Source organism: Nanorana parkeri, unplaced genomic scaffold (assembly GCF_000935625.1).
Source record: "Nanorana parkeri isolate BGI_ZX_2015 unplaced genomic scaffold, ASM93562v1 scaffold331, whole genome shotgun sequence".
Lineage (NCBI taxonomy): Eukaryota > Metazoa > Chordata > Amphibia > Anura > Dicroglossidae > Nanorana > Nanorana parkeri.
In genome coordinates this window covers 1,267,472-1,281,441 of record NW_017306599.1, presented here as the reverse complement: position 1 = coordinate 1,281,441, position 13,970 = coordinate 1,267,472, and the positions used below count along the sequence as shown (strand labels likewise).

Sequence of the window (13,970 nt, the reverse complement as noted above, 5' to 3'; positions counted from 1 at the left end):
ACTTACAGTAGTTTGTAACAGCTATTAGCACACCTCCCAACTCTCTGAGATGAGAAAGAGGGACAGCTTCCAGCACAATTAATATTATTATTATACAGGATTTATATAGCGCCAACAGTTTGCTCAGCGCTTTACAATATAAGGGACAATGTATTTAGGCAATGGACACCCCCAGTTATATGGACCATTAGGAATTTATATGCCAAAAACGATTGGTTAAATCCAGAATTGTTGTTTTTGACCATTACTTTTCTTTGATACTGGCTTTTCAAAATAGTAAACTAGATCATTAAGATATAGGATGAAGGTTTTAGTGCAGGATAACACTTTTAGTAATTAAATAGAATGCTTTCATAGATATCTGTACATCAGACCAGAAAGAGGGACAGAGGGATTTGGTTCCAAATGCAGGACAGTCCCTCCAAATCAGTGACAGTTGGGAGTTATGCATCAGAACAGTACTGTATAATTCAGATGCCCCAACTTTAATAAATGTGAAGCAGAGTAAACTCTTACAAAATCTTTTATACTTTGGGACTACGGTGTATTTTCTCTCCATAAGCCTGTGTAGCATTTGTATTTCATCTTCTAACATGTCTTTGCCAGCTGCAAAAATCATTTCTGGGCTCTTACTGAATACATTTAGATATGACAGTGCCACCCAGTGGTCAAGGAAATAAACCTTAAATGTTATCTAGCAATAGTTCAGAGAGGACATAGGGTTGATTTACTAAGGGCAAATAGACTTTAAAGCTGGGTTCACACCTGGGCGTATGGAATATGTGCGTTTCGTGCTGCGCGTTTTTACCGCGATTTGCGGTAAAAGAAACACGCGACAAACGCACGTTTCTGAGGGCTATCAGGCTGTATCTTAATGGCTGTGTGCTGCAAATACGCCCCAAAGAAGCTCCTGTACTTCTTTGGGCATAGGGCGTTTTTCAGCGCGTTCCTACGCGCTGTAAAACGCCCAGGTGGGAACCATGCCCATAGGCAATCATTGGTTTTCACATGTTGAGCGTTTTAAAGCGCGTGGGAACGCGCTGTAAAACGCCCAGGTGTGAACCAGGCCTTAAAGCGAATTTGTACTTTGCTGGGAAGTTTCTCCTTAGTTTAGTGAATGGAGTGAAGTTCTGCTGACTTCCATCATCCAATCATGTGCAAGAAAAAAATACTGTTTTTTTTTTAATTATTATTGCTCTTGCACATGATTGTGTATTCTTTGCAAAGTGAAATTTCACTACATTCACCAAGCTAATCTATATCACGTATCATTACATGCGGTGTGCAGGCGTTTACATGAAGCTGCTGTCACCTGATCATTAACTTGAATACGTGACAGCTGCCACATGTAAACACCAGATTAGGGATTTCTGCAAGTTTCTGACGCAGGAATCCCTAATCACACCTAAACCTACAGATATGAAAGGGGCCTTATTGTGTGTATATTGGTGTCTGTAGTGCCATACCGTATACAGTTACATTATATTTTAAAGTATGAAATTTGGCAAGCGGCACCCATGAGAGAAGAAATTTGTCGAGTGGCGGGGGGCGAAGATGGCAGAGACACCAACGGAGTAGGTGGGAGACGTCGCCGGAGCTCCAGTCGGGCGGCGAAGATGACAAGGAGGCCGTGTCGGGCGCCGAGGTTGAGGAGGCCGTGTTCCACAGAGGTCAGGCCGTGCAAGGTAAGAGGACTGTGCTGGCAGAGCCCAGCATAGATTCTGCACAGCCCACCAAAGAGTCTCAGGTGTGCTGTGCAATACCTTTTGGTTGGCTCTGCAGGATCCGTGGTGGGCTTTGCAGGATCCGTGGTGGGCTTTGCAAAATCTATAGGGGCTCCGCTGCCTGCAAAGCCCACCACAAACTCTGCAGAGCCTTCCTGAGATCCTGCAGGATCTGTGGGAGGCTTTGCCGGGTCTCAGGGGGCTTTGCAAGGATCGTTGGTCTGTGGCTGTGCAGCCTGGGGGGGGGGCGCCGAGTTTCGTCTTGCATAGAGCAGCCCCAAATCAGAATACACCACTGTCCATCCCTAACCCAGAAGTTGAATATTTAACTTGCAGTATTCTAATCCTGCTACAGAGCACTTTGTCCCTCAATGTTATCACCATGTGTTTGCATTGTGCTTATATAGGAAATCACAATAACATCATTACGGTTTCCTGTGAGCGCTATTGTCTTTTAATAACAGTTAAAAAAAAATACTTGCTTTCCTATTAATCAAAATCCTTAGGTCCTGATAAACACACTTTAGGCTCTGGAAAGCTTTTTGGTATCTAGAGCTTGTCCATACAAGCCTCTACAATGCCATTTAGCACTTTTGCATTTGCAAAGCAATTCCAGCCTGCTCAAACCCGCCAATTTTAGCCTGCTCAAACCCACCATTTTCTTATGTTAGTACAACACTAACAGGGTTATTCACGAAAGGGTGAAGAGTGTGGAGAACACAGGAGAAGTGAACAATCTAGGACTACATAGCTGAACTGGAAAGTGAGCTGAATTGGAGAATATTTCCATATCAGCTATGTTGTCCGACCTAGATTGTTCACTTCTCCTGCCTTCTCCAAACTCTTCACCCTTTTATATTTATATTAACCCAATGTATTTATATTGACTGTAAATATTAATATTGACATTTCCAACCTTGTGCATCTCGATGTAATGTTAAAATGGAAAGAAATCTCTTTTATATAGAAAGGTGACCTTAGGGAAGAGGTAAAGCCCCATGTCAATGTTATGCACACATCCACATTAGCAAAAAATGAATGACGCAAAACTGACATCTCTAAATGTAAAACATTAGAGTCTCCTAGGGGTAGAAGCTTGTTGCTTGCCAGAAGTTCTCCACACAGATTGCCGGTATGGCTTAACGGTCTAAGTCTGTGTTGGCAGCAGTTACTATGCTCAGTGGCGGACCTAATAACCAAAGGGCCCTGGTGCAAGATTTTATCTTGGGCCCCCCTCCCAAGATGGGGGTGCGGCCCAGCTCGCCGCAAGGACCGCAACCGCTTCCCTCACCCCATCAGGGCCCTCGGGAAGCCGCTTGCCTTGCGGTAGCGCCCGGTACTTTTGATCGATCACCGGCCTGGCTGTGGGGGTGCCCTGGACCTTACCCCACTGGGCCCCCCAACAGCCTCAGGCCCTGGGCCCTCGCACCGGTTGCACCGGCGGTAGTTCCGCCACTGACTTTTCTCTATTTCAAGTACTAAGAGTCTACCTTCATCCTGGATGTGCCTGACCCTCTCCCTCTCTCCCTGGAGTTTCAGAAATAAAAGAGAATCAGCCTGGAGCTATTGTCTGGACTTCAATCTGTCGGTAACCACTGGAAGTGGTAAGTGCTATTGGGGCAGCCATATGTTTTAATAATCCCTAGACAGGCTATGGAAGACCCGATCATTCAGCGGCTCCTTCGGGGGTGAGCGCTACACAATGTATACTAGATATCGCATTAAAAACCCCAACAGGCATTTTAATTCAACTCCCATTGGTGGATTATCAATACTTTGGAAGGCTATGTTAGGATCCTGGCTGGATCAACAATCCCTATTGCTGGATATTCTTCTGTGTTTAACCAGAGACTATTATCTAGTCTTTTTTTTGCTTATTGTTTAAAGTTATGAAAATTGTGAGCAAAATACTTTTTGTTCTTGTCATTGTATTTCATTGTATGAATCATTAGCAGCTAAATAGTGAAATAGGCAAAGGACAGGAGAAAGTAAAGGAGGAAGAGGAAAGGAGAAAGAAGATGAGATCAAGAGCAGCAGACAACTGCAGATAATTTATAGCAGGATCAAGCATTATAGTACAGTAAATGTCCGGTTATCCAGCATCCACGGGGATCAGTAGATTCCGGATAAATGTAGTTTCTGGTTGCTTGAGAGTTACTATTAAAAATAGATCTAACTAATGCTATACCCCATACTATACCATACCAAAGCATAAACTCTGTAATACAGGTGCTGTAAGCTGTAATACAGGTGCTGTAAGCCATAATACAGGTGCTGTAAGCCGTAATACAGGTGCCATAATACAGGTGCTGTAAGCTGTAATAGAGGTGCTGTAATACGGGTACCATAATACACGTGCTGTAAGCCTTAATACAGGTGCTGTAATACGGGTGCCATAATACAGGTGCTGTAAGCTGTAATGCAGGTGCTGTAATGCAGGTGCCATAATATAGGTGTGTAAGCCTTAATACAGGTGCTGTAATACGGGTGCCATAATACAGGTGCTGAAATCTGTAATGCAGGTGCCACAATATAGGTGCTGTAAGCTGTAATGCAGGTGCTGTAATACGGGTGCCATAATACAGGTGCTGTAAGCTGTAATGCAGGTGCTGTAATGCAGGTGCCATAATACAGGTGCTGTAAGCTGTAATGCAGGTGCTGTAATGCAGGTGCCATAATAGAGGTGCTGTAAGCTGTAATACAGGTGCTGTAATACGGGTGCCATAATACAGGTGCTGAAATCTGTAATGCAGGTGCCACAATATAGGTGCTGTAAGCTGTAATGCAGGTGCTGTAATACGGGTGCCATAATACAGGTGCTGTAAGCTGTAATGCAGGTGCTGTAATGCAGGTGCCATAATACAGGTGCTGTAAGCTGTAATATGGGTGCCATAATACAGGTGCTGTAAGCTGTAATGCAGGTGCTGTAATATGGGTGCCATAATACAGGTGCTGTAAGCTGTAATGCAGGTGCTGTAATACGGGTGCCATAATACAGGTGCTGTAAGCTGTAATGCAGGTGCTGTAATGCAGGTGCCATAATAGAGGTGCTGTAAGCTGTAATACAGGTGCTGTAATACGGGTGCCATAATACAGGTGCTGTAAGCTGTAATGCAGGTGCTTTAATACGGGTGCCATAATACAGGTGCTGTAAGCTGTAATTTAGGTGCTGTAATACTATACTGTATAGCAGATACCAGCTGACGAAAGGAAACAGGTCATACAGAGGTGTGTGCTTACTTAGGGCCAGTGTGCCCTGAGGCTGCCTGACAGTGGGACTGGAGATCCCATGCCCTACTGTACTGTAATAAGTAGGGATGCACCAATACCGTTTTTTCGGTATCGAGTATGAGTACCGATATTTTTATTTCAGTACTCACTGATACTGAGTACCGATACCGGTACTTCCGCTAGAATGGAGCCGGCTTCCCGGGCAATCAGGCTTCTTGATTGCCCAGGAAGCCGGCTCCATTCTGTTTGGCCAGCTTGATGCTGATTGGGTGGGAATCTGGCTTCACGGCCAATCCATCAGAATACAGAATGACGCAATGCATGCGCTATCGTTGATTACTTGCGTTCACCTGACCAGATAAAATAAAAATATGGTTGATCTACCTTAAATGCAGACACTTTATTAAAACTCATCGTATAATTGATCTGCATTACGATTGGTTCCCTGGTTCGCACACGTTTGTTCAAGTGTTCATTTGTTCATTGATTTGCAGGTTTGTCCGAATCCGAATGCACATGTCTAATTTTAGGGACCTCAGAATGCTCGACATTGTGAAAGCTCAGTAATGTCATAGTGGACAGATCCCTCGTCTCTGTGTTTTCCCGGCCATCCCCTGTGATCCTGATCCCCTATTAGCAGTCATGCAGCTCCCAGATCCACTGACACTGTGGTGTAACTTACATGAGTCTCAGGACAGGGAGGGGGGCTGAGACTGTCAGCTGAGTGGCGGACAGCATGGACCAATCAGCATCTTGCTCCTGGGAAGCTGTTGGCCAATTGCAGGAGATTCCAGGTTGGAAGTAACAAGCGGCTTCCTGAGCTCTGCAGAGTTTAGGAGGTGCGAGGAGGAAATAGAGGCTACCTCATGGGGGAGTCATGTGACAGCCGCTCACGTGACCAGCGATTGGCATTGGACACCTGGGGAGCGAAGTGACTGGCGCTCTCCTCATACTAACATTTCCTTGGGGTGGAAGGATGCGTGAGCGCAGCTGTTGTAACCAGCAAGCCAGGAATAGGAACAGCATGCCCGGCTGTTTGGCCGGCTCAATGCTGATTGGCCAGAAAGCCAGCTTCCCAGCCAATCAGCATGGAGCCGGCTTCCTGGCCAATCAGGAAGCCAGGCAGCGAGTCATTACCTGCTGCCTGGCTCCGATTGGTCGGGAAGCCGGCACCATGTTCCTTCGTGGCACTGCCAGTCAGAGGAAATCTCCCTCTGACCGGAGGTCCCGGTATCAGGGAAGGTATCGGAGCATTTGGGCGAATACGAGTACTCGCCCAAATACTCGCTATCGGCGTATCCCTAGTAATGAGCATGCAGTGGGAGTGAACACTAGGAGGGCACAGGCAGAGACAGCTGTCAATCAGGTAGCGGGATGGATCCCGTCATTATTGTCAGGATCTTTCCTGGCTGCAGCGCGACTCTCTGCTCTCAGGATATAGCATGCAATAGCCTACTATATGCTGAGTTTTGGGTCACAGGAGGACATTAGTAAATGTCCTCCTGTGACCCAAAACAGAACTAATACAAAAAAAGATTGGGCCATAGTTCTCCTTTAACAATCTTTATGTACAAACATATCCAGATGTTTGCATGTCGTTGGTATTGCTTCAGTGCAAAAACATATACGCTTGGATGATAAGTGAATGTTTGTTTTCCTTAATACAGTAAACTCTCGTTTATCCGGTATTCAACCAACCGGAAATCTCATCTAACCATCAAATAAAACTGTGTACTCACTGTTCTGACAATCCTCTGTGACCTTTTATAATGAGAGCAGGCTCTGCAGTATCACAGGGTAGAGAGGGGTCTGAGGAATGTTATTGCCGCTGTATTATCTTGGGAATGAGCTGCTGTGAGCGATCGTCTGTGAACAAGCGCTGTGCGCTCACTAGTGGTCCCTCCCAGTACTGCATGCTCATTACAGTACAGTAGTGTATGGGATCTTCAGTCCCACTGTCAGGCAGCCTCAGGGCACACTGGTCCTATGTAAGCACACACCTCTGTATGACCTATTTCCCCGCTACCTGAGTGACAGATGGCTCTAGAGCCAGCTGTGCCCACCCCTCCCTTGTCTGTCCCTCCATTGAGCGCTGGAAGAATGGAGAGGGGAGAAGGAATCCCTGTGGGGAGTGGTGACTGATAGTCACAGCTCTCTGCAGGGAGAGGATCATGAACTGAGCGAACAGCAGCTTGTGAGAACCCCTGTCTGTTTTTTTCTCTGCTATCCAGGGCTCAGTTAGAGAGAGATCTTTCCTCACTTTTTCAGTGAAAATGGTTTTACCAGACAGGAAATCAGGGAAAATCTGCAACAGGGATACAGACAGAAAGACAGAGACATAAAAAAATGAACGACAGGGGCTCTAGCCTTCCCCTAATGTGCATTTTATTTTTGTAAATTTCTGTCTGTCTTGTTGTTGGAGAGTCTCCTTGGTAAAACTTTGTCAGCATGACAGGAAGTGAGGGAATATCTCTCCAACAGAGGGCCAGATAAAACCAGGCAGGGATTCTCACCCCTTCCTGCACAATACAAAACCAAGCTAAAATGTTTTGGCTGGACATACACTTTAAACAATCCCCTTTGGGGACATTTAGCTTTCAGGAAACAGTCATTTAATAGCTATAGATTTAGAATAAAGTGACCTGAATCAAAGCACAGGATGCCACACCCCTGAAATTGGTATGTCAAAATTAGAAAAGTTTGGGTTTTTGGGCAGCCGACTGACAACTTTACAAACCAAACATCTTTTGAGAAAATATTAGTTTTTATGTGATTAAAAGGTGAATAGAATAGATAAAATTTGACAACATGATTCTCCTATAAGCTTCCTCCATACTGATTAAGTTCATTCAAAAAGGATAACATTCAAAGATTTGTACAATGAAACATGATTGGAAAACATGATAATTCATGGACACAATACATGATTAGTATAGAAAAGGTGATGGAGGAGCTTGATTTTCTCGACGTTTCGCGCTGAATAACGCTTCTACAGGAGATGGAGAGGGAAGTTGTCCTTGGAGTCTGTGTGCGTCCCGGTTATTCCACCCGTTCCTCTCTTGAAATCGAGCCCCCAGCAGCTAATACAGCCCTCTCAGGCCTGAGAGGGCTGTATTAGCTGCTGGGGGCTCGATTTCAAGAGAGGAACGGCTATCTTACGGCGCTGACTGATAGCCTTGTGTCTCTACTTCCAATTTGTTGCAAACTGTGGTACCTCCGCCATCTCTTGATTGTGTCTGCCTCCACTGGGGTATTAGGGCCTCCATTTCTTCTCCTTCTTTCTTGTTCCTCCTCCCCCTGCCTTATGCTTTTACTTTTTCACCGTCTGAGCCGGGTGGAATAACCGGGACGCACACAGACTCCAAGGACAACTTCCCTCTCCATCTCCTGAAGAAGCGCTATTCAGCACGAAACGTCGAGAAAATCAAGCTCCTCCATCACCTTTTCTATACTAATCATGTATTGTGTCCATGAATTATCATGTTTTCCAATCATGTTTCATTGTACAAATCTTTGAATGTTATCCTTTTTGAATGAACTTAATCAGTGTGGAGGAAGCTTATAGGAGAATCATGTTGTCAAATTTTATCTATTCTAGTCACCTTTTAATCAAATAAAAACTAATATTTTCTCAAAAGATGTTTGGTTTGTAAAGTTGTCAGTCGGCTGCCCAAAAACCCCAACTTTTCTAATTTTGACATTTAATAGCTATCGTTACTTATAAAGTTTAGACAAAGTGGTCAACAAGAGGAGAACTATCCAAATAAACCATCTGCTAATCAGGTTGGCCCTGTTTCCAACTCTGTCATAGGATCTGGCTGGCACTCTGTAACATGATCGCTGACAATCATTTTCCTACAATCTGTATGGGATATGCTAGTCGTCTTTATCAGTTACACAATGTAGTGAAGGACCAAGTGCCAGTCACTGCTGCAAATTCTGCAACGTTCACAAATAGCGTTTGGAAAAGGCACATTGCTAAATAATAAAACATTTCTATTAAAGAAGCTTGATTTATTTTTTTGGGAAAACAGAAGCTATGCCTTCTTCTCTTTTCTAGGCGATATAGAAATATAATTTATTATAATAAATTACACAGATGTTCACTTTAATAGTTTTACAAGGCAAAAGGATGAGACATCTCTTAAGAAACACGCCATAGGGTTACCAAACAAATATGCTAACTGTAGACTTCCAAGGTAAACCTATACCATATGTCTCAAGGTTTAACATAACGAATAAAAAAAATCAGAGTCAAAAATAACTTTAATGAGATAGAAATGCCAGACGGACACTGAGGAAGAGTCAAGAACCATGCTGATTTACTCCTCTTTCTCTTCACCATGAGTGATGATGTGAACAAGATTCTTGTAGTTTAAATTTCCTGTGACATCAGGGGGGAAAGCTGTGAACATCTGGTCGACCTACAACAAAGAAACACAAGGTCTACTGTAAAATCAAAAGTAGTTCTTGATTCTAGTATATAAAAAAACAAACCTGTTTCTAATGTGATATTATTTAACCCCATTTATGACCAGTTCCACCCTTTATACAGCATGTGAGTTATATAGCATTAGAGTAACAACATACTGTGATGAAATAAAGCTGAATTCATAGCTGACTTAGTCCACAAAAAAATCTTTAAAATACAGAATACAAAACAACTTCCAGATAAAGTTAGTGGTTAGGGTTAATACGAAAGCTGGTTTTCTTTCATTTAAGGGACTGAGAATTCTACCTCTTCACTTGTGAACCTCTCAGCTTGGGTCATAAGCATTTCTCGAATACTAAAAATAAAACATAAAAAGACAGAAAATTGTAAAAGGCAGCCAGGAACAGAAATCCAGTATCACATGGCTTTAGTCTTTGGAGTACTAAACTTACTAATCTGATTTTAGGAGTCCGCTGCCTTCAGGATCAAACACTTTGAATGCATTCAGAATGGTTTCCTCTGGGTCAGCACCTGCAAGACAAAAGAGACATTAGACATATTATTTTGTCTTTATTTAAGGAATTTGCTAAACTTAATCTGCAGATCCTTAAAAAACCCTGAAAACGGAGACAATTGCAGTAGGCTAGGTGTCCTGATTTTATAAGGAGCTATTCCAATCAGTGGGTTTTATGAAACAGAAGATCTTCTGGCTTTGATAATATTATCCGCATAGAAGTTCAAATAATTTAGATATTTCAACAACTGGAAATTGGGATCTATATGTTGCCAGAGTGTAGAAAAGCATTGTGTCCATGGGCAAGACTTTATGTCTTTGCTATGGATTGCCAGGACAATGACAAGGTGATGAGTCTAATTTAAACTCCCTGTCCCCACAAAAATCAGATGACTGGAGTTCTCCTTTTACTCTGACTTTAGTTCAATATAAACTTCTCAGCAGGATTAACACAAAACATTAATGTGGGCTCTGGAGTGTTTCATTAAGCTTAGCAGCACAGGAGCCTACTGTAACATATGGCCACAAGCCCTTTACAAGAATCTCTTCATTCTTTAAAATAGACTATGGCATTCTTAGGTTACATCGAGCGACAAAAAGTTTTAAGATAGTCATACTAAATATGGTGGAATCAAAAGGCTATACAAATAGCTTTAGTCTTATCTGCCATTAAGAAAGGTGATCTATGAAGAATTACTAAGATAGAAATGATTAAATAGGTAATTCATATACACAAGGGAAATGTATACAAGTTTTGACCACTAGTGTGAAGTGACTGGGGACCTACTGTTGTGATGATCACAACATCATCAAAACAGTAGATATTTCAAATGATGATGTCATTGTGTTCAATAAATGCCAAATACATATGATGTCCAGTCAACTATTCCCACAGTTCTCACTTTGTTGCCTTGTTTTATATTACATGGCAGCTAATTTACCTGTAATACAAGGGTCTGCAAAACAGTTATTGATATGTCAGAGTTCTCAATTCCTTTACATGTATAGGTACATTGCATACATACTAGGGATGTTCAGATACTAGTTCAGATACCAGTGCTGATACTAGGCATTTTAACGAGAACTACCAGGGTTGCAGCGGTTGCAGCTGGGACCTGGCTCTAGAGCTCCACCACTATCCTGAAATCATTAGTCTGAATTGCTTCAGAAAAACTGTCACATGACACTAAACAAAAATTTATCAGTACTTGTGTCTGTGAAGTTTCTCATTTATCCAGGTCATGGTATATCTGTAAAAAATAAATCAAGTCAACTGGACTTGCTGTATTTTTCTTGAAGACGTTTCACTTGTCATCCAACCAGCTTTCTCAATTCAGAATGACAACTCATTCTGAATTGAGAAAGCTGGTTGGATGAGCCGTGAAACATCTTCAAGAAAAATACAGCAAGTCCAGTTGCCTTGATTTATTTTTTACAGATATATCAGTACTTGTATCTGTGAGTACTTGGACAAGTATGAGTACTTGTACTTGAAAAAATGGTATCGGTGCATTCCTAACATATATATTTATTTTTTTAAAAGCATACATTAAAACAATGATTCACGAATCTCAGGAGCTCCGTATACTCCTTAAAAACGAAAGCTACCTCCTCTTTGGAGTTTTTCTCCAGCCTAGTCTTGGAGCTGGAAAAGTATCTGTACATGTACTTGTATTTGAGCCGAGTACAGTACTTGGTATCTGAACATCCCTAATACATACACTATAGGGTCAAAAGCTCAAGGACAGCTGACCATCACACCTACCTATGTAGCTAAACGTATGTGAACACTCCTGCAAAGTTGACTTTAGGTCTTTCCAGTGTTAATGCTACAGCATGCAATTACATTTTAGACAATTGTGACCTTCCAACTTTGTGCGAACAGTTTGGGGAAGGCCTTTTTTTTCCTGAACGGGACCAAATTCCCACATACAATCTGCAAAATTATGTGGAAAGCTTTTCCAGAACACTGGAGGCTGTTATAGTCACAAAGGGGGGGGGGGGGGGGGCACTCCATATTAATGCCTATGATATTGGAATGTAATGTCCAGGCCAGCGTTGACAAATAAATGTTTGATCAACCACATTATATTTTTTTGAGGTGCCTTTTGTCAGCATACAAGAGCTTTTGACCTTGGGTCTCTACTCATACAAGCATAGCTAGGTGGCCTGTTATATGGATGGTCATCTCCATGGTCTTGTATCTACCTTTAAGCTTCTCTCCAAACATTGTTAAGAACACAGTGAAGTTAATTGGTCCTGGGGCTTCTTGTAACATCTCTTCCAGTTCTTCAGTCTTCACATTTAGACGACCTTGTCGAATATCACAAAATGTGCGTTAACATTTCTTCAAAAATAACTATATTCATTTGCTATCTTCTGATTAGTGCCTCACTAAAAAAGCCATCTAGGTATCCTTGAAATTGATACATTTCCAATACCTAATAACATTGAGTAACTGTAATTAGATGCTTCTGGTATCAAAGAGTAATACACATCAATTGAAATATTCTATGTTTAGCTCTGCCTAATTCAGATGCCAGCTGTGTACACTATAGTGGTAATAATAAATGCTGAATCCTGTATGATTATGTGGATAATGTTACAGCTTCTTGTATGGACATGTGCATAAGTTATATCTTTTATTTTTGCTCCCTAAAGGTATACACTTTGAAGTAGCAGTATGTACTGTGTTTTTAAAACAATAACATTTCACTAATGTATGTTTTGAGAACGTAGCATGTGATAACAGGGGATTATCTGTTACTTTAAAGTAGGCAGATGTAAAAGACCACTATTGAGTCCAGTTATGTAGTCATTAAAAATACCTAAATGTATTTTTAAATACTACCTAAAAATGTCTTTGTACTAGCCTCCCGTAATCTCCTGCACATAAGAATTTAGACTAGGAGAAGGAGCGTAAAAACTTTAAATCATTTAGGATTTACTGAATTACACAGTGCTGCGAATCAAACAAATAGAGCGTTCTAAACGGGGGAGAGGAATATTATTGTTATTTGACTGTAGTGGAGAAAATTTAACAGTAAGGACCTTGTATAGTTTTTTAAAGGATAATCTGAAATAAAATAAAAAAATTGAGAACAGATTTTTTTGCCAGGTAAGACAATTCGCAAATTTGTATTTTAACTGTGTATTTTGTTGATTGCCTAATATTTCTATTGCCGCTTTTCTTTTTGTTAGCGATTTGCAGATTTTCTTTCAGCAGTCCTTGTCAGTCTTACTTTGAAGTAATGAACTGTGTCAGCTTTCGTTAGATATGCCTGCAGTCCTGTGGATACCCTGGTTTCATACCATCTACAATGGAACCTTTTTGCATTTTAAGACATTACGATTATGGTAAGAAAACCAAAATGATGGCATTATTGCTACTTTGAATAGACAAAGAGGCTTAGCCAGCCGGACAATAATGTAGTCTGACTATGCAACCCAAACACAGTATACATATTACTAGATTACAAATAAACAGATGATTGATTGAACAAAGCAGCTACATTAAGCACTGGGTTTTCGGCACCACTGTGTTTAGTGTGGGGCTGATAGTGTTAAGTGCCAGCATTATAAGTCCAGAATTTTAAAGGGCTAAAATATTATATTATTATATTAAGGTTTATAGTTAGGGGTTTGGTTAAAGTTAGGATGTGATTAAAAGGGTGATTTATAAACTGTGCACATAGCAAACAGCTATGTGAACGAGATTCACAACACATTATGGCCACTAGATGGAGCCAAGGAACATAGGAAATTCCAATGCTCTTCTGCTCCATCTAGTGGCCATAATGTGCAGTGAATCTAGTTCACATAGCTGTTTAGGGCTCATACCCTTAGGGGTCTATTCACGAAGCTGCCGAGGGCAGCCGAGTGAATGACCGATCCGAAGTGAAGTGAGCCGAACACTGTTCGGCTATTCACTTCAGGCTGGTACTGCTAATTTCAGCCGTACATCGGCTGAAATCAGCCGTACATCGGCTTGCTTCGTGTGGCTTCGGGTCGGCCGAACATGCTCAGCATGTTCGGCCGACCCGAAGTGCAGAAGGAGTTCGACTCAGCC

At 42.0% G+C, this 13,970-nt stretch overlaps 1 protein-coding gene across 1 annotated transcript in view; it reads right to left on the bottom strand.

Annotated features, from left to right (window-relative positions):
* Nucleotides 1-9,277: 9,277 nt before the first annotated feature.
* MYL2 (myosin light chain 2) overlaps nucleotides 9,278-13,970 on the bottom strand; it is an 11,596-nt gene continuing 6,903 nt past the window's right edge. Inside the window, exons 4-7 of the mRNA XM_018558319.1 lie at nucleotides 12,110-12,214; nucleotides 9,840-9,918; nucleotides 9,694-9,742; nucleotides 9,278-9,379 (exon numbers count right to left, since the gene is read on the bottom strand). Coding sequence (XP_018413821.1) covers nucleotides 9,278-9,379; nucleotides 9,694-9,742; nucleotides 9,840-9,918; nucleotides 12,110-12,214 — 335 coding nt within the window. The remainder of the gene's footprint in view (nucleotides 9,380-9,693; nucleotides 9,743-9,839; nucleotides 9,919-12,109; nucleotides 12,215-13,970) is intronic.